The 26,784-nt window shown below is 35.9% G+C and overlaps 1 protein-coding gene across 1 annotated transcript in view; it reads left to right on the top strand.

Moving 5' to 3' along the window:
* Positions 1 to 451: 451 nt before the first annotated feature.
* itpr2 (inositol 1,4,5-trisphosphate receptor, type 2) overlaps positions 452 to 26,784 on the top strand; it is a 115,308-nt gene continuing 88,975 nt past the window's right edge. The window contains 9 exon segments of the mRNA XM_048169074.1: positions 452 to 875; positions 15,201 to 15,271; positions 17,822 to 17,937; positions 18,079 to 18,165; positions 18,721 to 18,879; positions 22,390 to 22,488; positions 23,237 to 23,320; positions 23,443 to 23,589; positions 24,329 to 24,424. Of these exon segments, the coding sequence (XP_048025031.1) occupies positions 784 to 875; positions 15,201 to 15,271; positions 17,822 to 17,937; positions 18,079 to 18,165; positions 18,721 to 18,879; positions 22,390 to 22,488; positions 23,237 to 23,320; positions 23,443 to 23,589; positions 24,329 to 24,424 (951 nt within the window). The 5' untranslated portion in view covers positions 452 to 783.

A 26,784-nucleotide genomic window follows, 5' to 3' on the forward strand; every position in this document is an offset into this window, starting at 1 on the left:
CCTTTAGATTAGGTTACAAAACAATCTCATATTCAGATTAGTATTTTACCAATATTAATTTGCTGTAAACGATAAGGAACTTTTCTTATTTTCAAATAGCACGGAAAGGCATTAAATTAACAAACAAACATCTAAAACATCTTAATTTATTGTGTAATGACAAAAACAGAATGTTTATAAAGTAATATTAGGCCTATGATTTTTTATTTTTGCTAAATGTTGCATGCTTGCATGTATGTACAATTAAAAACAAAACAATGCATTTTCACTGATATTATAATAAATGTTAAATGCTCATTTTTTCACGAAACAAAAACATTACAGTATTTTTTAAAGTCATTAATAAAATAAAAAGTTTGACGATAAATATTAATAATTTTGCACCACCTCACCGACACAGGCGTGCACGACTGCGCAAACACACAAGTTGCATTCTCACTTTTTGCTGTTAGTGAGTTGCATACCACAGCAAAGACAGACAGCATCACTTCCTTGATTTCACGGGACAGAGGGTGAGTCTCCTCCCACTCGAGTGGCATATTGGTGAGAAAAAGCCTCGTTTGTCTCACAGGAAGAAGTTGAAAACATGAAGAAACGCGACAGTTAGAGGAATCACAACTCAAAAGTCACGGGCTCAGCACATCTCTTCTCTGGGCGGCTGGATTAAAATGTGATACTGTCAAAGCGCAGAAGCAAGTGGATTGAGACACTGAGTCGACTGGGCACATTGCGCTGAAACAGAGTGGTTAAAGTATCAGAAAATCTTCTGAAACATTTGCAGATATGTCGGAACACAGGTCCAGTTTCCTTCACATTGGGGATATCGTGTCTCTGTACGCGGAGGGAACTGTCAATGGATTTATCAGCACTTTAGGGTAAGTTGCCTCTCAATGCTCATTATATTGGTCTTAAAAATAACTAAACAAGGCAGTTATATATTTCATTCAGATATACCGATGCGATTATGTTGCCTAAAATGCAAAAATAAAATGTTAAACTTCTAAAACAATTTCAAAGATATTTATCCTCCTCATGTCAGATGGAGTTTGTTGAGTGGAAGTAGGAAGTGATTTGAGTACATACTGAAGGCCAGAGGTGCAGTGTTACAGCATTGCTTCAAAAGCACTCATGCAAATCATGAACAGGAATGCAAAGTTTGCTGTTAGATTACACCCTAACACATACATCTATGTAGGCCTAATTTTTAAAATGTACATTTTTGAGTATTTTTTTAAATTAGAAACATTTCGCACATGGAAAAATGAACCGCACATTTGAGAAAAATATTATTGCAGTTATGTAAATTGCATGAAATGAAGACTCCAGACATGTCTTTCTTCTAGAAAAAGCTGTTTTATTCTACATGGAGCGGGTCACCACCTCATGGGTGCCGCCATTTTGATGTCATGTGACCTGTCATGCAATTGGCCAAGTAACTACTAATTATGCTGCCTTCACGTGCTCTCGGAATTATCGTAAATACGAGTTCCCAAAGTAAAAATTGCACATGAACGCCCTCCCATTTCGAAAGTTGAATGCGATAAACTCGTAATCACGACTTCAGAAGTGGGAGTTATCAAATTTCCGATAGCACTTGAAGGCAGCATAATCATGTTCACTTTATATAACTCTTTCAGCCAGTGCTCTTTACAAAGTATAGCAAATAAAACAATATACAACAAACACATTACATTGAAGACATGAAAGGGTTAGTTCACCCAAAAATGAAAATAATGTCATTTATTACTCGCCCTCATGCCGTTCCACACCCGTAAGACCTTCGTTCATCTTCGGAACACAAATTAAGATATTTTTGTTGAAATCCAATGGCTCAGTGAGGCCTGCATAGCCAGCAATGACATTTCCTCTCTCAAGATCCATTAATGTACTAAAAACATATTTAAATCAGTTCATGTGAGTACAGTGATTCAATATTAATATTATAAAGTGATGAGAATATTTTTGGTGCGCCAAAAAAACTAAATAAAAACTTATATATTGATGGCAGATTTCAAAACACTGCTTCATGAAGCTTCGGAGCGTTATGAATCAGCGCATCGAATCATGATTCGGATCGCATGTCAAACTGCTGAAATCACGTGACTTTGGCGCTCCGAACCACTGATTTGACATGCTGATTCATAACGCTCCAAAGCTTACTGAAGCAGTGTTTTGAAATTGTCAACAAAATACGGATTTCAACAAAAATATCTTAATTTGCGCTCTTACGGGTCTTACGGGTGTGGAACGGCATGAGGGTGACTAATAAATTACATTATTTTCATTTTTGGGTAAACTAACCTTGATGTCTGTCAACATTGTAATTCAGAGTAATGATATTAATGGATTTAAATCCAAAAACACTGGAACTTTTGGAATTAATAAGATTGAGCTATATGCAGATAAAATCTTAGTGAGTGTGCACCTTTAATTAATTAATTTTAATAAAATCCAAATTTAATTTTACAGTTTCTGAGACTACACTGTATAAGAAGTAGATTTCATTTCATTTTCACGTGGACATGTAGGAACACATTTGCTTGAGAGTCTTATGAAAGATTATGAATATATAACCACATGATGTTGAAACGCCCATCTCCATTTCAGGTTGCGTTGAATCACTTGTGCATTGTTGTGCAATGACTCATCAAGCAATTAAGGTGCAGAACAAATGTGCATGTCTGCTTTGCAGATATCTATACACTGTGGTCACAATATGTACAGCTTCTATTTGCTTAAACTTTTTAGCTTTAAAGAAATTTTGTATCATTGCATCAGATGGATTGCAGCAACAGTCACTTCTCTAACTTTTCACAATCATGACAGTGCTGTTTACGTTTGTAAAACTTTGTGTAGTTTTTCACTTTCTTGCTATGATTCAAACGTAACCACAGAGGTTTTGTTTGACTGCATAAACTGAAATGCTGGCTAGTTTGCAGATAGTTGTAGTAGTAGTAGTAATGTGCAATTGCATTGGGAGTGTGACATATGACCGGATTTTGTATCAAAGGGAGCTGTCAAACTGCATGTCCCAGTGTTGTAGTGCATAGTTGACAATCCAGTTTTTGTTAGATCTTTTGTTACCGCTTGCAATATTTTCGTCCAGTCATATTGTTCCATATTTGGAAACAGACAGGCAGTGTTTGCTGAGTATAGGATACTATTCTTACTGTCTCTGCAATGTGCATACTGTGCACACTAAGAGTATGTTTTGTGCATAGACCTCAGATGACCTACTACAGTACATCTGCTAAAATGTACAGTACAGAACACTGCAATAGAGCGCAACAATCCGGTTCTGAAAATAAAAATCTAAAAAAAAAATCCCATTAATTTTCTCCAGGTGAGTTGATTTTTGTCCTTTTAAATACAGAGCTACTGTGAGCTACATGGTTGGCAATCCCCATATGTTTTTGTTGAAGCCATCAACCTGCATTATTTCAAATCATGTTTTAAATAATCACGTTCAGCAGTGGAATTCCTGGTAGAAAACTACATTACCCATGATTCTGCTGAGAAATCTCCACCAATCAGAGAATCGTGACGAGCAAATTGTGCCAAAATAACACTCTGACTGTCATCAAACAAACAGACTTCCTGTCTGGACTCGGAGATGTTCAACTCAGTAAAGAAAGTACACAAATACTCTTTTGATAGGATGTTCCGATCAGGATTTTTGAAGCTGATACCAACTACCGTTTTCCTGTTATTATGATTGGCCGATACTGATCCAGATCATTCAAGCTTTATATAAGTTATATCAAAGACTATAGATATAGAGAGACGGTTTACCTCCTATTGGTTATGAATGGGAGAAACTGCAACGCGCAATATGGCGGAATACGCCCCGCCTTCTAAGTAAAAGAGCCAATCGCCGATTGATAAAGTCATTGTGTCACTGCAGCTGCCATTAGAAGCTCTGGTTACCATAGAAACCTGAGACTCATGCTTAGGACTGCACATGTGCATTGGCTCGTCTAGCCTGAAAAATAAGCTTATGCATAAGAAAACGCATAAGAAACAACATTTATGGGACAGTTCAGGTCAGATTTGGTCGGTGATTTGAAATATGTTATTTAATTGTGAGTTCACCAAACAACAGTTTTTGATTCCCCCATTCAAATAGATAGGACTTGGTCTTGGATGCCCGAAATAGCTGCTCGGAGGAAGTTGTTCTAATCCTGTATGATTTTTTTTTTCTTCTGCTGAACACAAGGGAAGATATTTGGAAGAATGTCAGTAACCAAACAGTTCTCACCCCCCACACAGTAAAATCCCCAGAGCTAAATCAACTCTGCTCAGAGTACATATGGTCCCTCTCTAAATAGTGTTAAAATAACACTGAAGCAGAGTTAAAGTTAATGAGATAATTAAACAATTAATGAAGTGATGATTGTGAATTAGTGATGAACACCTGCTGTTAACAAGCAGAATCACTGAAGAAAAGAGAAACACAACAACTGTAACTGACTTCAGTCACAACCTTATTAATTGCTTAATTATCTCATTAACTTTAACTCTGCTTCAGTGTTATTTTAACACTATTTAGAGAGGGACCATATGTACTCTGAGCAGAGTTGATTTAACTCTGGAGATTTTGCTGTGCATTGAATAACATAGTATTTATTTTTCCTACTATGGTAGTAAATGGGGGGGGGGGTTACTGACCCAGTTTCTTCCAAATATCTTCCTTTGTGTTCTGCAGAACAAAGAAATTCATACAGGTGTGGAACTACTTGAGGGTTATAAAATTATGACAGAATTTTCATTTTTGGGTGAACTGTACCTTTAAGAACAGTCTTTTTGTCTGGTTTTGTTTTGTCTGATCTGGGTTATCTTTGCTTTTTGTCAAATGCATTTTTGCTTCAAATCAAAGTTTGTCATGTTGTGATTCACCTCATAGCTGGTTGGTTTGGTTCGTGACTTATAACTCTTAAACAAAGACTTATGAAAAACCTATTGGAAAAATACTTCTGGAACCAAGGCTGCTGAAAAAGTGGGTGGGCACTTTTGCACTTTATGGGAGTGCATCTTCCCAGAATGCCATAATTTGCCTTAACTTTCTATTTCCAGTGTGATGAATGAAGTAGAACGTTATTTGATCAGACTGCAAAATGTCCAAAAGACATGTTTCAAAAATGAATCAAACTACTTTTGTTTGCATATTGCCTATTGTTTTTCTTACTATTTTGCAAACTTAGGAAGCAGTAGGCAGTGTATACTGTGCAGTATTCAGTACTCCATGCCGGACATAGCCAAAGCCTTTCTTCTGATCCTAAACAAGGCGGTTTTGGATTATTTCCCAGGCTGTCATGGGTTTGTAGAGATATAGGCTAATGGAAGTTGAATGGACTTCAATTGAAAAGGCTTGTCTTTGTGTAGGTACCAAGGACTTGTTGTGATGTACTGTAGGAAAGACTGATAAGAGGCATGATTGGTTGAAATTCTACATAATAAACATTTATGGCCATAATTTAAGAGTAAAAGGACAATAATGTGGGTGGTTTAGTTCTGTATACTGAATCAGTTTAAGGTTGCAAAATCAAATGTAGTTGCTTTTAGTCCCAATGTCTTTCAGGAGAATATGATTGAGAGAATAGGATTTGTTATAACATGCTTCACTTGTAGCAAGCCAAGTATGATCATTTTGCTTAGACAAGGTTTAACTCCTTCAGCTCATGTCATAAAGTAATGGAGCTATAATTAGCATGTTTGAATGCTGCCGATCAGGCTTGCATTTGGTTCATGTTTAACTTGGTGTACTTTGTTGTGTCTTTTGAAGATTGCTGGGCTGTCAAACAGTTTAAAGAGAACTAGAAGCACTCTGTTACTCATTTATGAGCGTGTAAAACTAGACTGTTAGCACCTTTCCTGTTTAACCCCCCTTCTAAAACACATCCTATTAATGTACTTAATGTCTTTGTTTAATATGCCTATTTAGATACACAGGAAGATGAGGAAGTGTGCAGGCATAACCAATTAAACAATAAAACAATTTGTCACTATGAAAATATCCATTTGCAGCACTTACTTGGCTTAGTCATCATTCAGAGGAGTGGCTCTGTGGTGGCTTGGTAGCTCTTTGTTTGTTTGTTTTTTTTGTTTTTTTTGACAATTTGTTAAATATGTGGGATTGTTATTAAATGCAGACATACCTAAAGGTTAATGTGAGGCTAGACAGACTTTAATAAAGCATTTTAGATAAATTGCATAAAATTCCCTATACTTCTCTGTTAGGATTTTAAAAACCTTGAAGGTATCGACTGTGCCAAAGCAAGTGGCACAGTAATGAAGCCTTTTTTTTTTTTTTTTTTTTTTTTAAATAATTTAAATTTTTTAGCTGTAAAATTCTGGGAGCAACACACACTTACATAACTTGCTGTTACTTGATGATATAGACCTGAAAATCAGGTCTTTGCAACTTGGTCCTAATTCAAGAGAATTTAACTTCTTACTGTTGAACAAGGAAATTCATACAAATTGAGACAAGTGAGTCTTCTTTCTTTCTTCACAATGCTAAAACATTCAGTGCTCTTTATTCTGCCTCAAAGCACTGAAACTAATAATAATTCAATTAAATTAAGTTTTGTTTTTTCATAATTAAAAAAGCTATTCAGAATGTCTTTAAGTGCACCAATGCTTATAAACACTTGATAAACTGAACTTGTAAACCTGCAATAATTAAAGGTGCCATCGAACGTTTTTCTTACAAGATGTAATATAAGTCTAAGGTGTCCCCTGAATGTGTCTGTGAAGTTTCAGCTCAAAATACCCCATAGATTTTTTTAAATTAATTTTTTTAACTGCCTATTTTGGGGCATCATTAACTATGCGCCGATTCAGGGCTGCTGGCCCTTTAAATCTCGTGCTCCCTGCCCATCGTGCTCGCGACTCTATAATACAGTGCATTTACAAAGTTCACACAGCTAATATAACCCTCAAATGGATCTTTACAAGATGTTCGTCATGTATGCTGCATGCATGCTTCGGGTCATGTGAGTATAGTATTTATTTTGGTGTTTACATTTGATTCTGAATGAGTTTGAGGCTGTGCTTCATGGCTAAAGCTAACATTACACACTGTTGGAGAGATTTATAAAGAATGAAGTTGTGTTTATGAATTATACAGACTGCAAGTGTTTAAAAATGAAAATAGCGACGGCTCTTGTCTCCGTGAATACAGTAAGAAATGATGGTAACTTTAACCAACAGTAGCCTACATTAGCAACATGTTAACGAAACTTTTATAAAGACAATTTACAAATATCACTAAAAATATCATGATATCATGGATCATGTCAGTTATTATCGCTCCATCTGCCATTTTTCGCTATTGTTCTTGCTTGCTTACCTAGTCTGATGATTTGGCTGTACTGCTCCAGACGTTACTGGCTGCCCTTGTCTAATGCCTTTCATAATGTTGGGAACATGGGCTGGCATATGCAAATATTGGGGCATACACCCCGACTGTTACGTAACAGTCGGTGTTATGTTGAGATTCGCCTGTTCTTTGAGGCTTTTAAACAAATGAGATTTTTAAGAAGGAGGAAACAATGGAGTTTGAAACTCACTGTATGTCATTTCCATGTACTAAACTCTTGTTATTTAACTATGCCAATATAAATTCAATTTTTAATTCTAGGGCACCTTTAAATAGAACAGCTTTACCCACAATTCGTGGTTTTATTGTACATATTTTACCACATAAACCCCTGGTTTCACAAACAAGGCTTTAGTCCCAGATTAAAATGCATGTTTGAGCTGTTTTAACTGAGACCAACTTGCACTGACATATCTTAAAGGGGACCAATTATGCCCCTTTTCACAAGATGTAATATAAGTCTCTGGTGTCCTGAGAATGAGTCTGTAAAGTTTCAGCTCAAAATACCAATCAAATGTGCCCCTATTTGGGTGTGAGCAAAAACATGCCATTTTTTGTGTCCCTTTAAATGCAAATGAGCTGCTGATCCCGCCCCTCTTTCCAGAAGAGGGTGGAGCTTTAACAGCTTGTGCTTCACATACTCAACAACAACAAAACTGGAGAATCTCAAGCAGCCAAAATGTTGATTGTCAGTAGCGTTGTTCAACCTTACATTGTTCAAACCGGAGTCAGACGCTGATGGAGAGACTCAGGAAGAAGTTACAACTTTTAGAATGCAACTGGACACTTCTGAATGGTTAGTGGATAACTTTGTGTAGTAGTTGTGGAGTTAAGCTGATTCAACTCAACGACTAGCATGTACCATCATGTTAATCCTTTGCGCAAATCCAGCGTTGTACTGGCCTTCGTTTGTGAAGCAGTCCGCAGTAAAATAATTTGCGCAAATATATAACACTCTACCGACTTTCTTCTGCCCATTTCGTTCATAAATGAAATTCAACCACGGTGTCCTCAGTGGCTCAGATGCCGAGAGTCTATGGAGACTCTCATATTCGTTGGTACATCCAATAACAGAACATTTGTAATGTTTTTTGGCACAGACATTGTATATATTCAGCTGGTACAGTGAGGAAACAGAAATGGCGGACTGCTGCGACTTACTCAGGGCGGTATCTATGCTAATAGGGCAGATCATCACCAGTCATGGGCGGGGCTTCCCCCTACTCTTACTTAAAATCTGGAACTGTTAGTTTGGAGAGACTGATTTATAGGTGTTATTAAAAAAAGGAATGAGTGGATTTTTACCAATTGGCTGGTTGTTTACACCACTGATCGGACGCAATCTGTGTTCAAACGGCAACGCACCACCAAAGTGAGAAAGGGACGGATTTTTCAATCACATTCAACCACAGAGTTACTGCTAGGCTGTTTGTTCTGCCTCTGATATAGTCCAATCAGCGTCGAGTCACGCTCTGTGGAGTACCGCCTCTTTTTGGGCGATTTCAGTCTGGCCGAGATTTGCCCCGAGTGCTCCCATGACTTCCATTCAAAGAATTTTTTTTTCAAACTGCAGGCATGCATGCAATCTCTGTGGGTTCCGGGAGTCTATAGCACTAACTGCTGTCATCATACATAACCTTAACTTGTGGAGTGATTGGTGGAAACAAACATGCCCTATTAATAATTTTTTTTAAGCTAAAGTGACATTTAATAATTTCCAGTGCATAATTTACATTTCAAGACATATTCTCCATCTGGAAAAGTGAAATTCGAGAAATATTTCCATTTTGCAGTCAGGCGTGGACGAGCCTTCACAGCACAAACTTGAACGAGCGCCGCCGCGCGCCGAACAGACGGAGTTCAATCTGTAAAATACATTTTTTCTCAAATATTTGTTGAAAATTTGTTTTTGTTCACATAATACATATGTAGAATTTCACCTACAACTAAGTGTATTTGTACGATAAAACTGTGTAAAGTGACTATTGAGAATCAAAATAATAATAATCAAGTCTGTTCTTTTGTTTTTATTTATTTTCATTTTTGTATTTAATTTCTGCCAAACATTTTGTTTTTAGATTGTAAAGATACAATTTTAGAATGTAGCGCTAATGTGATTTGACCCTTTTTCATAATTTGTAGCATATACTCAGTTACATTATGTTTGTTTTTAAGCCGAACATTGTTCTAGGACGATATAAATATATATATATTTTAATTTGATTTTTTTTTATATTACTATGGCGCTTTAAATATATCTATGTTTTAGATAGATACATTATTATTCTTGTTAAATGGTTATCTTAAGGCGATTTATATACTGAACGCGAGCCTCTGCGCCGTAGGCTTGCGTTTCATTTATACTTCTGGCTTCCGCGTCCGTACATGAACTAGGAGGCAGTGTCCGCGGCATGTTGAGTATCAAAACAAAAGCCGAAGAAGAAGCAGCTGTCATGTATATCAGAGAAGCGTACAAACAGAAACGGCAAAAGGCAAATAGGTAATGCTTTTGTTCAGTTTGACATTTTAAAGTTTTTTCATTTATAGTGAAGTTGAAAGGCTCTTCTGAGTGCTCCGCGCCAGGCGAGGGTTTTAGCAGACCAATAAGCGCTTGCGGTCGTAGAATTGACGCGTTGTTACATTTTTGGAGGTGCACCGGCTACGTCGTATGCTACGCACAGCCTACATGGCTACGGCGTAATGCGTATAAATCGCCTTTGCCTATTCCTTCCTACATTTCTAAAAAAAAAATTTTTTTTGCGCCCCCCCCCCCAATTTTTTGCACCAGCCGCATGTTCAAACACCCTATAAAAGTGACTTTTGCATAATGGGTCCCCTTTAAAACATGCCAGTACCATTGTTTTATCATAAGCCCAGCCCTACCAGTAATGATGATTTTTCTAAGGCACTTTATAAAAGCTACTTAAATGCCGTAATTGAAGGCCTAATCCTGGTTTCTAAGCCTTGTCTATGAAACCTGGTCATAGTCTTTTCATTAACATAAATGAGTTTCACTTGATTCAAATTTGTTGTCAGTTTAAAGGAGCATATTTCTGATTTATTGTTGATGAAAGGGTACTTAAGTACAAAGGGATATAAAAAAAAAAAAGGTTGGGGAAACACTGTGCTCCTGCCCAGCTCTTTGGTATGAGCTAGAGAGACGAGAGAGTAACAGTCAGAAGGTAGTGCAACTGCTCCGATAACGGCCTTTCTGTCAAACACTGTGGCACTTCCTTTTAAATGTGCAGTGTATGTAGTGTGACCTCTCACCATTCATCACTTTTTTTGTGCCTTCTGCCATTGTAAGCAAGCGAGAAAGATTAGCTTAAAGTTGTACTAATTGATTGTTGGTTTGATTCCTGAAGCATTTAGCATATTTATAAATTCAGATTAAACGGCAAATGAATTCAATAAAAGCAACTTCATTTTACTGTCAACACAACATATAAAGTGACCTTTACACACCCATGTTCCTCCGGTTAGTTCAGCGCAGTTGTGAACTTCTACATTTTATTGCTGAAGTATTATTTACAGATCTGTGTTCACAAGATAGCCAAGCCGAGTCAAGTGCTATCATTAAGAAAACCATGAACTGCCGTTGATAAGTTATTGCCTATTTTTAGTTTTAACTATAACAGTGGGGGAAGCCTGGGTGGTAGTATGTTTATCAGGCCTACAAAGAGCACTGCAGCTTCCTCCTTTATCTAAAGTTGGTCCAAGCTTTCACAAAACCCCTTTTTATGTTTAAGGAGAGGCACTTCAGTTAAATTGCTCCTCAAATCTCTGGTAAATTGTTGATAATAAACTAAACAAATCATATTCTGAAAGATTTTAAAATTTCTGTAACCTTATTCTGTTATGAGCGCCTGTGGACACAATGCCGGAGGATAGTGTGTAATTAAAATAGACTGTATGGGTTTGCATTGACCAATAGGCGGGCAAATATGCTTTGCATTCAAAGAGAGTTGAGTAGTTTGTTGATTTAGGATTATATGAGCATTTTCAATTGTCCTTGTGAGAGGAACCTGTTTGCTTTGATATAAGCCTAGTCTCTTTTCTTCATAATAAAACCTGATGTGTTGAAGTTTTGAGGCTTTAATATCAATATCAGAGGTCTTTTTAAATTCTCCATTTGCTCATTTTGTTTCTACCATGTTCTTTCTGATCTGCTTCAGTCTTGTGAATCCACTGAGTGTCTTAGAAACTTCTACTCTTTGATGTGATGCATGGCAGTGGCACTAATAAGCATTGAAACATTTCTGACCAGTCAGTGTCCACAGCAGGTGTTCACTAAATGATGCTGGACTAATTTGCTGCTTTACATATGCCATCCATGGTATAGTGCCCATGTTTGGAAACGGATTATTGGCTTTGTTTGAACTGACTGAACGGAAATCTGACTTGGTTTTCAAATCTGATCTTTTGGACTGATTTTCTGCAGTTTCTTGTTACAGGTAATGTAATCTGATCCATTTTTTAAATATCTGATGGAAATTGTGGCTCATCTCTAACATAACATCTAGCCATGACATGCCATGCTGTTTGTTTTTTCCAGTGTGCAAACATAGTGAATGGCTTGGTTAATTATATAAGGAAAGAGTGAGCAAAAATTAGTGTATTTGGAAACAGACATTAGATTCAGACAGTATGCCACTCAAAAGTCTGGGGATGGTAAAAACATTTTTTAAATGTTTATGAAACAAGTATTTTACGTAGAGATGCACCGATTGCAATTTTCTTGGCTGATTCCGATTTCCGTTTTTTTTTTTGTTTTTGTTTTTTTGTTAGTGTGATCTGCCGATACCGATTTTTGCCGATTCCTATTTTCTTTCTAAGAACTATAATACAAAAATCTACTTTTCTTCAAAGCAAAGTTGTATTTTCATAAAGAAAAATAGTAAAAAGTCAGTAATAAAATAAGAACAAATAAAAAAAATGTCAAACAACAGCACAAATAAATGCAATAGAATAAAGAGAGCTCTGAAACGAAATGTTTCAGGTTAAGTAGGTTTTTATTCAGGTAAGAAATACTACAGAAATTAAAGTAATCAAATGTACATTGGTTATCTGTAATTTCTGTAGTTTTTATTGTAAATATTAAAAACAGATTCATTCATACCATTAAAGTTATAAAACGTATTCAGTCAAGAGCAGAAAGTGATTTTCTTTGTCTTTTGTTCTTTGACTATCATGACAGACAGCAGCAGGATTATTGGACTGCTGTCCCTTTAAGAGTTTATGAACGGACCCAATACTGTTACACAACATGCGTTCTTTTTCTCAAGCCACTTATTTTGGTACTTGTTGTGACTCTGTTTGACTTCTGTCTCTGTTTGAGCATGGTTTGTACACTCCAGTAATAGATCAGTGGTGCACGCGCTTTTGGTGTGTGAGGCTGCATCTACGTAGGACTGCATTTCTTTGATATTGTATCGAAATATTATTACAAAGTAAAATAACTGTGTTCTGTTTTAACATGTTTTAAAGTGAAATTTTCTTCTGAAAATTTCTTCTTGTGATGGCAAAGCATCATTACTCCAGTCTTCAGTGTCACATGATCCTTTAGAAATCGTTCTAATATGCTGATTTGGTGCTTAAGAATATTACTTATCAATGTGGAAAACAGTCGTGTTCCTTAATGTTTTTGTTGAAACTTGTACATTATTTTCAGGATTCTTTTGATGAATAGAAATTTTTAAAGAACAGCATTTTGAAATCTTTTGTAACATTATAAATAGCTTTACTAGAGCTGCACAATTAATCATTAAAAGATCGCAATCTCGATTCTAACACCCAGGTGATCTTATTCCTAAATGACAAAGAGATGCTGTTTCATCCAGTAATGAAACAAGAGTAGTCTTTATTTATCAAATAATTATTTATTATTTATCCAAAACGATTTTTTTTTTTTTTACAAAAATAATGAATTCAAATTAATATATTTTTTAAATAGAGTGCAGCAATTAGTTTATTTTGTAGTCTATTCAGAATTGTGGAGAATCACACAAACAAAAAAAATCATTATTCTCATTTATTCAGAATCATGCAGCTATACTTTTTACTGTCACTTTTGATCAATTGAATGCATCCTTGATAGATAAATGTATTAATTTCTTGAAAAAAAAATGTAAATGTACTGACCCCAAACTTTTGAATGGTATAAGCACCACATCCTAAATGAAAAAATAAATAAAAATAAATAAATAAATATATATACAGTACAGTCCAAAAGTTTGGAACCACTAAGATTTTTAATGTTTTTAAAAGAAGTTTCGTCTGCTCACCAAAGCTACATTTATTTAATTAAAAATACAGTAAAAACAGTAATATTGTGAAATATTATTACAATTTAAAATAACTGTGTACTATTTAAATATATTTGACAAAGTAATTTATTCCTGTGATGCAAAGCTGAATTTTCAGCATCGTTACTCCAGTCTTCAGTGTCACATGATCCTTCAGAAATCATTCTAATATGCTGATATGCTCAAGAAACATTTATGATTATTTTCAATGTTGAAAACAGTTGTGTACTTTTTTTTTTTTTCAGGATTCCTTGATGAATAGAAAGTTCAAAAGAACAGCATTTATCTGAAATACAAAGCTTCTGTAGCATTATACACTACCGTTCAAAAGTTTGGGGTCAGTAAGAATTTTTATTTTTATTTTTTTGAAAAGAAATTAAAGAAATTAATACTTTTATTCAGCAAGGATGCATTAAATCAATCAAAAGTGGCAGTAAAGACATTTATAATGTTACAAAAGATTAGATTTCTGTTAAACACTGTTCTTTTGAACTTTCTATTCATCAAATAATCCTGAAAAAAAAATATTGTACACAAATATTTTGTACAATTGTACACATTAAATGTTTCTTGAGCAGCAGATCAGCATATTAGAATGATTTCTGAAGGATCATGTGACACTGAAGACTGGAGTAATGATGCTGAAAATTCAGCTTTGCCATCACAGGAATAAATTACTTTGTGAAATATATTCAAATAGAAAACAGTTATTTTAAATTGTAATAATATTTCACAATATTACTGTTTTTACTGTATTTTTAATTAAATAAATGTAGCCTTGGTGAGCAGACGAAACTTCTTTTAAAAACATTAAAAATCTTAGTGGTTCCAAACTTTTGGACTGTACTGTGTGTGTATATATATATATGTGTATATATATATATATATATATATATATATATATATATATATATATATATATATATATATATATATATATATATATATAATATATATATATATATATATATATATATATATATATATATATAATATACAACTTTTTTTTTTAATAAAAAAAACTCTTTCTTTGATGATCATTGGTTGATGCATGATTTTTTATTGTAAGCTTTGTGATTGGTGGATGTTCTTTTATGCAATTTTTTCATTGGTTCATTGCAAGTTTGAAGTGTGTTTCTGTTTGTACTTACCTGAAACCTTTTAGTCCTGACGAGTGCTGAAACGTGTTGGCAAAATAAAGTTTTGATACATAGCTCCAGTTTCTTAACTTTTTGTTTATTTTTGACCCCTCCATGCCACAAGTGTTGCTGGTTTTGTTCCTAAACCATATATATATCCATTCCCCAAACTGCTTATTCTCTGTAGGGTCATACAACCCATATTTTCAAAAAATCTGCTGCTTGTCTGAACAAAGAAAATTATCTTGGAAAAAATGCTGCCAATTCTATGTATTTCTATGTAGTTTTGTTAGTTATTTTATATTTTAAGGAAATCTTTGACAATGAATCATTCATTGTATAAATACTAATGAGCTGTCATATTTTTCCCCTCAGGTTGGTGGATGACAGATGTGTGGTGCAGCCTGAGGCTGGGGATCTTACAAACCCACCGAAAAAATTCAGAGGTGAGTCATTTTGACAGCATTCGTCGCAGTAAATGGAACAATGTTAACATATTAGCACCATTATTAACCAGTGGGCTGTTATAATGGATATATCAATCAGTCAATTCATCAGTCAACACATTTAAAAAAAAAAACAGAGGCTGACCATGTGTGACTTTCATTTGACTCTAGTGGACAGTTAGTCCAAAGTTAGTTGGCTAAAGTCACATGATCTTAATGTTCTAAAAGGAGTAGAAAGATTATACCAGTTCTAGAAGAAGGATATATCAGTGTTGGGGGTGCAACTTTGAAACAACACAAAGTTACTCATAATTTAAAGTAGTTAAACTTCAGTGAAGCTAGTCTTTTAACTAAAAAGTAGCTACAGGCTACTTCTGTTGTTTCAAGCTACCAAAAAGTATCTTTGAAACAACATTTAAGCTAATTTAATTATTTTTGAAATCAGAGCTTTATTCGTTTATTATTAGGTTGACATCTGTGCAGGGATTACAATTAAGTTTTCCAAACTTTTTACTGGTAGTGTAGTTAAGTTAGCATCACTGCTTTTGCTTACTTCCTCCCCAGCATTGTAGTGTACTCATAAAAGTGTCAGGCAAAAGAAATCCCAACACCAAACAATATAAATATGTAGCTGTAACTTCCTGTGTGTGTGTTTCTTAACACCTGCTCAGCCACTGATTAATTACTCGGCCCTTGAGCAGTAACAGCCTCCTACACACTGAATCTTTGCTCTTGCCAAGGCCATGCAGTCTGTCAGCGCCCCACGTCTTTAGCTTTATAGTGAGATCTCAGTAGGGTGCCTGGCTGTTGCCTAATGACTACAATTGTAAGCTGAGGTGGGTAAACAGTGTTGTTCCTCAAGTGCAATTTGGGAGAGTTTACAAGAATCAGAATTGCACCATCTGTAAATTCTTATTTTCCTCTTGTGCTGGAGGGCTTTGTTGAAACATTAGCTCCAAAGGGAGGCTCAGTACTTGTCAATACAAGCTTCCTGTAAATTTGAATGCAACGGCCATGTGATAACTTGAGCATTTTTTAATCTATGTGATGATTTTTCTTAGTAATAGTTTACCCCAAAAATATAATAAGGGTGAAATATCCTTTTAATGAGAGTTCTCCATAACAAAAATTTAAAAATTTCAATTTTCAATTAAAATCAGCCCCTCGGATATTTAAAGTACACATATGTGAAGAAGCTGTCTTCACCTTAGCGTAATTTTTGGTCTACGCGCTGAAACTCGTCAACCTGTTGCGAAATCGCCTTTACGTACAATTTCAGATTGTGTGGTTTTCTCTTACAATGACTGGATTTTGCCTGCAAAACTTTCTTGGCCAACGGTAAATGAGACTGGACCTTTATGTGGTGGTTCATGTAACCTCAATATCAAGGAGTATGTATATAAATCCAAGTGAGAGATCTTATTCTGCAAAAAATGTTTCCTGAAAGGGGACCTATTATGTCTGTTTTTACAAGATGTAAAATAAGTCTCTGATGTCCCCAGAGTGTGTATGTAAAGTTTTAGCTCAAAATACCGCACTAATAATTTATCTTTGTTAAATTTGCCATTTTTTGGGCATTAGCAAAAATGCTCCGTTTTTGAGGGTGTCCCTTTAAATGCAAATTAGCTGTTGCTCCTGGCCCCCTTTCCAGAAGAGGGTGGAATTTCAAGAACTCATGCTCTGGCATACTGACAACAACAAAACAGGACAATCTCACGCAGCAAAAATGTCAGAAAGGGCGTTCATGTGCAATTTTTAACTAGGAAACTCTACAATAATGCCGATAGCATGTGATGGCAGCATCAGTTCTTGATATGAAGTTTGAGCATGAAGCGTTGGTATTGACCCATCTTTCAGACTCAACCTTTGTGAAAATCCAGCTTTGAACAGACCCTCATTTGTAAAGCAGTCCGGCGTAAAACGATTGGCACAAGCGTACAAGACTTTACCTACTTTCTTTGGGAACTTCAAAAATGAAAATGAACCACTATGTCCTGAGTTAATCGGATGGCGGGAGTCACTTTTCACAAGTTTATTGGTACATCCCAAAACACAACACTTGTAATGCCTCTTTGGAATAGACATTGTTAAACTCCAGCTGCTACAGTGAGGATACAGAAATACAGAATTTAACTTTATGCTTAAACCTTTTTTGGAATAGACAAAATTTGATGGCTCCCTAAATGTCTTTCTGACATTTTGCACTGCATGCTCTATAATACATGTTCTTTACTCCATTAGCAAATACACTTTGACTCTATTGGATTTATTCAGTTGTCACTTTGCCAAAAAGGACATTTGAGGAAGTGTATTTGAGTTTGTCTTCACTGAAATATTTTGTTTGCCTCAAAAGGAAATCATACATTTATTTGGTTTGCTGGAGTAAAATGACATACTTGTGTTTGGCAGCGCTGCCCTTTTATTTACTCAAAAGCATAGCATCTCAAATAAAGGATTGGATCCATTGGATTCTATATATTTGTGAGACACATAATGTGTATCTAGAAATCTTCAGCAGCTTTTAGAATCATTTTTCTTTCTGTTGTCTAGATTGTCTCTTCAAGGTGTGTCCAATGAATAGGTACTCTGCACAGAGACAGTTCTGGAAAGCAAAACAGGGGAAACATGGGAACAACACACAAGGAGATCTTTTCAAGAAATTACAGGTACCCTTATTATAACAGGCTGCAGACAGTAGATATGCATCTTAACTTCTTTAAAATCAATGATTATGCAATAGAATTCTACTTCTTGGCATTTAGGCATTGCTAATTATAGTTTGCTGTCCTTCCTACTGCATTTTTCAGCATGCTGCGGAACTGGAGCAGAAACAAAATGACACTGAGAATAAGAAATTGCTGGGAGAGGTTGTCAAATACAGTCGGGTTATACAGGTATAGTCAAGCTTCCCTCTTCTTATCAACAAATGTTTGTTTTTTACACTTTTGCCTGGACGTCGAGAACGTTCTGTTTGTTTTCACACTGTTGCCAAGGCTGCTAGTGCACTGCTCAAGGGCCAAAAAGGCGTTTGACAGCGTGGGTGATATACGGCTCCAAAACCAATAGAAGGAATGGCCTGTTTGATTGGTCACTTTAATCTAAGTGTTTCTGTGAGCTTTCACCAAAGCCATGGTTTCAGACATTTTACCAAACTTATTGTGTCCCTTCATTTGACTTCTGCAGATATATATATGTGTGTGTTTTAAAATGTAATTTATTCCTGTGAAGGTAAAGCTGAATTTTCAGCATCATTACTCCAGTCTTCATGATCCTTCAGAAATTATTATAATATGTTGATTTGGTGCTCAAGAAGCATTATTATTATTATCAATGTTGAAAACAGTTGTGCTGCTTAATATTTTTGTGGAAACCGATCCTACTGACCAGTGACCACAAACTTTTCAGCGGTATGTTACAGTATTTTTGATACACTGTCCTTACATTTTCAGCTTCTCCATATTAAAAGTAATAAGTACCTGACGGTGAATAAGCGCCTGCCTGCCTTGCTGGAGAAGAACGCCATGCGTGTCTCTCTGGACCCTTCGGGAAATGAGGGCTCCTGGTTCTACATCCAGCCTTTCTGGAAGCTGCGCAGTGAAGGAGACAATGTAGGCATTGCTCCACTAACAGAACAAACACATCAGAAACAATCACTGTGCTTAGGTTTTGATGTTTATCATGTTTTTCTCTCTCTCTTTTTAAACATTGAAGTAGAAATTAATGAGTGCAGCAGTGATTTATGGGTCATTTACCCATTTTAAAAAGCTAATCACCTCTCATCATAATATTAACATCTTATTGTCTTAACTCATCTGGTTTCTCCTCTTGTTTTCATCTCAGCAACTGAATCATGAAGGTATATAATCTGCATGCATGTGAGTGTGTGTGTGTGTGTGTGTACACAGAGAAGTATGCAGCATGCTGACACGCATGTAACATGCAACCCTAACAGCCTGTTACAGAACCATATTCGTACAAAGTTATTGATTGACTGTCTTGATTTTTTTTTTTTTTTTCAAGCCTGAATTATTAAATAGTATCCAAATACTATCAGGTCTAGTATGCAACTGGTATCCAAATCTATATAGGATTATTAAGTAGTGCCCAACAGTTACATGGCTGCCTATGATATTATGTTGTGTATAGAAAGGAAGAGAGTGCTAAACAACACACTTCACTCACATGTTCTTTACAAACTGTGTACACTGCCTCTTGCAGCATGCTATGGATATTATATTTGTGTGTGTAAACAAGTTCTCTATTCTGTTGAATATTTAGTGCTCTTATTTCACGTTAGTATCTGCACTTTAAAGACCCCATGAAATGGCTTGACAAATGCAGTTTTCATCAATAATCAATATGAATCATCAATATTTTTAATCCATTGTCCCAGAAGAGAAAGACTGTAAATATGAACATCTGCTAAAAGTTAACTGTCAACTTGTAGAAATAGACTAGTGGCGAGGCTAACAGACATGGACTGAAAACAGGTGTAAAGAGTAGCTGAAATAAAAGTACAGATATCTTACAGTGAAAATGACTCCATTACAAGTTACAAGTCACCGATTCCAATATGACTTGAGTAGAAGTCTTAGAGTATCTTATTTTAATAGTACTTAAGTACTTTACTCATGCTGAATGTAGGCTCAAAGATACACTAGTTCTCAATACCTAAGAGACATGCCAGTGAAAAACAGTCGATTTGTGTTTTTCTAAAATCAAAATAAAACTGAACACCTCAATATTACAATAAATCAAGGTCGACTCAACAGACTCTTAAACGTCTACAGACACAAGTGCTTAAAAAGGGCAAAAGAAAACCAATATCCGTCAATTCTCATCAATATAACAGAAAAATAAAAATGTTAAAGCTGCTGTCCATAACTTTTTTTTTTTTATTTATTTATTTTTTTTTTATGGTGTTAAAAATTTACAAAAATTATTATATAATGAGAATGTACAACATGAATCCATTTTCCAAACCATTTTTTTTTTGTCTTGCCCTGAATCATTATGGTACACTTATAATAAGTGTTTATATCCGGACTATTACAGACCGGACTGGTAGGACCCGCCGCAGAGTATCACAGCAACTGTGTGACTCGCCATAGACATACACGGAGAAAAGTAGCTCCAGCTACAATGTTCTTCCACAAGACGCGTGCAGTTCTGTGTATTAACCGCTAGAGGGCCAAAAATCACAGACTGCAGCTTTAATTAAAGGTGCCCTAGATTCAAAAATGTAATTTATCTTGGCATAGTTAAATAACAAGAGTTCAGTACATGGAAATGACATACAGTGAGTCTCAAACTCCATTGTTTCCTCCTTCTTATATAAATCTCATTTGTTTAAAAGACCTCAGAAGAACAGGCGAATCTCAACATAACACCGACTGTTACGTAACAGTCGGGGTGTACGCCCCCAATATTTGCATATGCCAGCCCATGTTCCCAACATTATGAAAGGCTTTAGACAAGGGCAGAACGTCTGGATGTGCACAGCTGAATCAACAGACTAGGTAAGCAAGCAATAACAACAGCGAAAAATGGCAGATGGAGCAATAATAACTGACATGATTCATGATAACATGATATTTTTAGTGATATTTGTAAATTGTCTTTCTAAATGTTTCATTAGCATGTTGCTAATGTACTGTTAAATGTGGTTAAAAAACGTTACCATCGTTTCTTACTGTATTCACGGAGACAAGAGAGCCGTCGCTATTTTCATTTTTAAACACTTGCAGTCTGTATAATTCATAAACACAACTTCATTCTTTATAAATCTCTCCAATAGCATTAGCCGTTAGCCACGGAGCACGGCCTCAAACTCATTCAGAATCAATGTAAACATCAAAATAAACACCGTACTTACGCGATTAGACATGCTGCATGACGAACACTTTGTAAAGATCCATTTTGAGGATTATATTAGCTGTTTGAACTTTTTTTTTATGTTGTTTAAGGCAAGCGCAAGCTCTTGGGGCGTGGAGCACACCCTGAATCGGCTCATTTCTAAGTATGCCCCAAAATAGGCAGTTAAAAAAATGAATAAAAAAAAAATCTATTGGGTATTTTCAGCTGAAACTTCACACACACATTCAGGGGACACCTTAGACTTATATTACATCTTTTAAAAAAAAGTTCTAGGGCACCTTTAAAATAAAATTTTCAAAGCCTACTTGCACTGGACGTGCTGGTTTCGGCCTCATCACCGAGTGAGGTCATGTCCTCATCTCATATACTGTATGAATCACCTGTGATTCAGAATCTACCTGCTAATGCACTTACATAAAGTAACACTGTAAAAAATAAATCCGTAAAATAACAGAAAAAATACTGGCAGCTCATTTCCTGAACACTGTTCAGTAATTTTATGGACATTTCCATGAACCCTAAATTTGTAAATTCTAAAAAATGAATACGGAAAATTCTGTTAAATAAATACAGTACATTATGCCCTATTAGTGTAGTCTTGTTGACAAGTTTGTGTGATATTACCTTTTTTGTAGCGGTAATAAACTTCTGCAGAAAAAGTTAGGTTTCATGCTAAATGCATTAATCATCACAAATGTGTTGAAGAGTACATACTAATTAAAAAAAAAAAAAAACGTAGTCAAGTAGAGGGTAAAAAAAATCAGTAAAGCTACAAAGTAACCAAAAAGATGAAACAAGGAATGCAAAAAGTGCTGTGCGGGGTGTAGAATCTGTATCCCAGTGCTCTTTGAGTGTAGGAATAGTTAAAAACTTTCATATAAAAGCCTTTATTCAATCATGGCTCAAATATGGCATGAATAAAGGCTTGAATAAAGGCTTTTTATATTTTTTCTAAAGATTCTCGAGTGCCTTGGTATTATATGTTTTTAGGAAACAAAAAGATACTTGATTACAGTAACTAATTACAGTACATTTACTCAAATACTTTACACCACTGACTGAAAGCCACAAAATTCCAGTTTCATGGGGTCAAGTATAAATGTCTCTAAAACACCAATTTCTAAACTATGCATGTCACAGGATGTGATCTCATTTTGTTTGCTTTATTGCTGAAAAGGAGCAACAACAGAACCAGTTGATGTGGAATGCAGTGTTATTTTTGTGTGTGTTTATGTTTGTAGGTGGTGGTTGGAGATAAAGTGGTTCTAATGCCTGTAAACGCAGGGCAGCCTCTTCATGCCAGCAACATCGAACTCCTGGATAACCGTGGCTGCAAAGAGGTAAGGCCAAAGCCTTGAAAACTTTGAAACCTTGCAACCTGAGCCAAAAAAATCATAATTCTAATGCTGTGGTAAGCGGGGAAGGAGACAAGAGGCCGTTTTTTAATGGATGTCAATGGAGGAGAGGCTTCACTACGCTTAATAAACCACTTTTGTGAGGAAATAGCTTATCATTTAATGAATCCTTAGACTGATCTAGTTTTAGAGTTTACACTGAAAAAAATGCTGTTTTATAAAAAGTCACGGACAATTGTGTGACCGTTATGATTCAGTTTACGGCACTTCTCGTTAATTTCTGTGGTACCTGAAAACGGTGATTGACTGTCGCACAACTCTGAACAAAATTCAATGTCATCAAGGCTGTAATGTGATTGGTTATCAAGGCACACGTGATCCAAGTTAGCCGTTACGCTTTCTCCAATGGTAGAGTCACGGACCCTCATATCTCTCAATAATATCACCATCTCTGGTAAGGCGGAACCAGATGTGTTCTGACCAGATGATGAGGCACAGGTTCTGATGCATTGTATTAATTACCTGGAAAACCTAAAAATATCAGGGAAGTTCAGGATTCCAGGCTATAGAAATGTATGATTTATGAATGAATTGTTCTTTTGAGTCAATGAATCATTCATACCAAACCCTGAATCAAAATGATTTTATCCAGTAACCACAAACAACTAGAAAGGTCATGAAAAAGTAATGGAAATTCAATAAAGATGTGTGTTTTATATTTCCATTCTGACAGGTTAATGCTTTGAACTGCAACACCAGTTGGAAGGTCACTCTCTTCATGAAATTCAGTGAATACAGAGATGATGTCTTAAAAGGGGTGAGTCTTTTTTTGTGGATTGTTAGTTATGTGGCTATTGATGTTTTGATTTAGGTTTGTGTATTGACCGTGGTTCATAATCTCTCTGTAACCATGTGGGTCTTTCACTTTGATTCACTCAGGGGGATGTGGTGAGGTTGTTTCATGCTGAGCAAGAAAAGTTTCTTACTTGTGATGAGTACAAGAAGCAGCAGTATGTCTTCCTACGGACCACTCTCCGCCAATCAGCAACATCTGCCACTAGTTCAAAAGCACTCTGGGAAGTGGAGGTATAGTTCTGTATGATGAAATAAAAGTATTTTCTTTTTTTTTTTCTTCAGTTTATTTTTTAAAAACTAAAATTTCTCTGTGTGTAATGAAGTAAATTTTATCATAACATTTTATGGTTTATGAATGGGATATACACTACTGTTTAAAAATCTGGGGTCAGTAAGATGTTTTTGAAAAAAATCTTGTATTCTTACCAAGGCTGCATTTATTTGGTCAAAATACAGTAAAAACAATAATATTGTGAAATAATATTACAAATTAGAATAACAGTTTTCTATTTTATTATATTTTAAAATGTCATTTATTCCTGTAATGGCAAAATTGAATTTTCAGCATCATTACTCCAGTCTTCAGAGTCACATGATCCTTCAGAAATCATTCTAATATGCTGATTTGCTGCTCAAATTAAATTTATTTTTATTATCAATATTGAAAACAGTTGTGCAGCTTAATATTTTTGTGAAAACCATGATACTTTTTCAGGATTCTTTGAAGAATAGAAAGAAAAAAAACTGAATTTGGTTAAAAAATATTTTTTTATTTGTAACAATGTCTTAAAATTGTCATAATTCATCAGTTTTATGCATCTTTGCTGAATAAAAGAACAGTATTAATTTCTTAATTTTTACCCCAAACCATAGTCTATGAACAATAGTAAATGTTCTTATCTATTCATACTTAGTTTTGTCAATATCATCCTGTACAGAATTAATCTAGTCTCTAATCCTTGTGCTTCAGGTTGTACACTATGACCCCTGCAGAGGAGGAGCCGGTCAGTGGAACAGCCTGTTTCGTTTCAAACACCTCGCCACAGGAAACTACCTTGCGGCAGAGGTACACATTCCATCTACGTTGTTTGGTCCTTCCCAGAAACTGATCCTGTTTTCTTTTTAAAGAGCTGTTTAGTATATGATGTGGTTTGTGTGAATGCCTGTGGTTTACATTTATTTGCATGCTGCACATGAAGATTTTCCTAGAGCGGTAAACTCACCTGCCTGCCACTTTAGCTGTATTTACTCTACTGACCGTGAAGTAAGAGTATCTGAATGATAGGCCTGTTTAGACCTGGTCACTTCATACATTTTCTCTGAACTGATAGTTATCCAATCGTGAAAAGACTAGGTGTAAATGCCCTCTGAAACGTATTCGAGGCATATTTAAATCCAGTCACTCAAACCGCTTTAGGATGTGGTTTGAGACTCATTCCAGATGAAACTGGACAAGTGTAAATGTATCTGGTTGTTGGAGCCACATATGTACATTTTACTCCTCCCAAAATAGTAATAAAAAAAATAAAAAAACATGTGAGAGCGTGCCACAAATAAAACTGAAAGTTCATTGTCACATTCTGAAGCTCCACACACAATCAACTTTATTAAAAGTAGTGTGACTAAATTATCTTGCCAGTGCTGGTGCCGATCTCTCTCCTATTGCAATCTTTGATCTTGAAATTAGCTGATGATAAATAAATTGGTAGCAATCTTCAATGGGAATTGAAGATTGAATTTATATTAGTTTTGTGGAGACGTGGTCACATGTAAATGGAAGAGATTTAACAAAACAAATAGCTGACTGATTAGTAAATGCGCATGAAGTGACCAGGTGTAAACAGGCCCACAGATATTTAAAGAATGTCAGAATGTATTAGCAGTTCTCTTCTAGATCTACAACCCGAATTCTGGAAAAGTTGGAACGTTTTTTAAATTTGAATAAAATGAAAACTAAAAGACTTTCAAATCACATGAGCCAATATTTTATTTACAATAGAACATAGATAACATAACAAATGTTTAAACTGAGAAATATTACACTTTTGTCCACTAAATGAGCTTATTTCAAATTTGATGCCTGCTACAGGTCTCAAAAAAGTTGGCACGAGGGCAACAAATGGCTGAAAAAGCAAGAAATTTTGAAAAGATTCAGCTGGGAGAACATCTAGCAACTAATTAAGTTAATTGATATCAGATCTGTAACATGATTAGCTATAAAAGGGATGTCTTAGAGAGGCAGAGTCTCTCAGAAGTAAAGATGGGCAGAGGCTCTCCAATCTGTGAAAGAGTGCGTAAAAAGATTGAGGAAAACAATGTTCCTCAACATCAAATTCTTTGCAAATCTCATCATCTACAGCAGTGGTTCCCAAACCTGTCCTGGAGGACCCCCAGCACTGCACATTTCGGATGTCTCTCTCATCTAACACACCTGATTCGACTCATCAGCTCATTAGTAGAGACTGCAAGACCTGAAGTAGGTGTGTCAGAAAAGGGCGACATACAAAATGTGCAGTGCTGGGGGTCCTTCAGGACAGGTTTGGGAACCACTGATCTACAGTGCATAACATCATCAAAAGATTCAGAGAAACTGGAGAAATCTCTGTGTGTAAGGGACAAGGCCGAAGACCTTTATTGGATGCCTGTTGTCTTCGGGCCCTCAGACGACACTGCATCACTCATCGGAATGATTGTCAATGACATTACTAAATGGGCCCAGGAATACTTCCAGAAACCAAAGTCGGTAAACACGATCCGCCGTGCCATCTGCAGATGCCAACCAAAGCTCTATCATGCAAAAAGGAAGCCATATGTGAATATGGTCCAGAAACGCTGTCGTGTCCTGTGGGCCAAGGCTCATTTAAAACGACTGTTTCAAAGTGGAAAAGTGTTCTATGGTCAGACGAGTCCAAATTTGACATTCTTGTTGGAAATCATGGATGCCGTGTCCTTCGGGCTAAAGAAGAGAGAGACCTTCCAGCATCTCTGATGGTATGGGGGTGCATAAGTGCATACGGTATGGGCAGCTTGCATGTTTCCAGATGACGTCTATTTCAGGGAAGGCCTTGTGAATTTCAGCAAGACAATGCAAAACCACATATTGCAGCTATTACAACAGCATGGCTTTGTCTAGAAGAGTCCGAGTGCTGAATTGGCCTGCCTGCAGTCAAGATCTTTCACCTATAGAGAACATTTGGTGCAAATGGAAAAATAAGTCAAAGATGACCACAAACTCTTCAGCAGCTGGAAACCTATATCAGGCAAGAATGGGACCAAATTCCAACACCAAAACTCCAGAAACTCATTACCTCGATGCCCAGACGTCTTCAAACTGTTTTGAAAAGAAGAGGAGATGCTACACCATGGTTAACATGCCCCCGTCCCAACTATTTTGAGACCTGTAGCAGGCATCAAATTTGAAATTAG

The sequence above is a fragment of the Megalobrama amblycephala genome, linkage group LG19, assembly GCF_018812025.1.
Source record: "Megalobrama amblycephala isolate DHTTF-2021 linkage group LG19, ASM1881202v1, whole genome shotgun sequence".
Lineage (NCBI taxonomy): Eukaryota > Metazoa > Chordata > Actinopteri > Cypriniformes > Xenocyprididae > Megalobrama > Megalobrama amblycephala.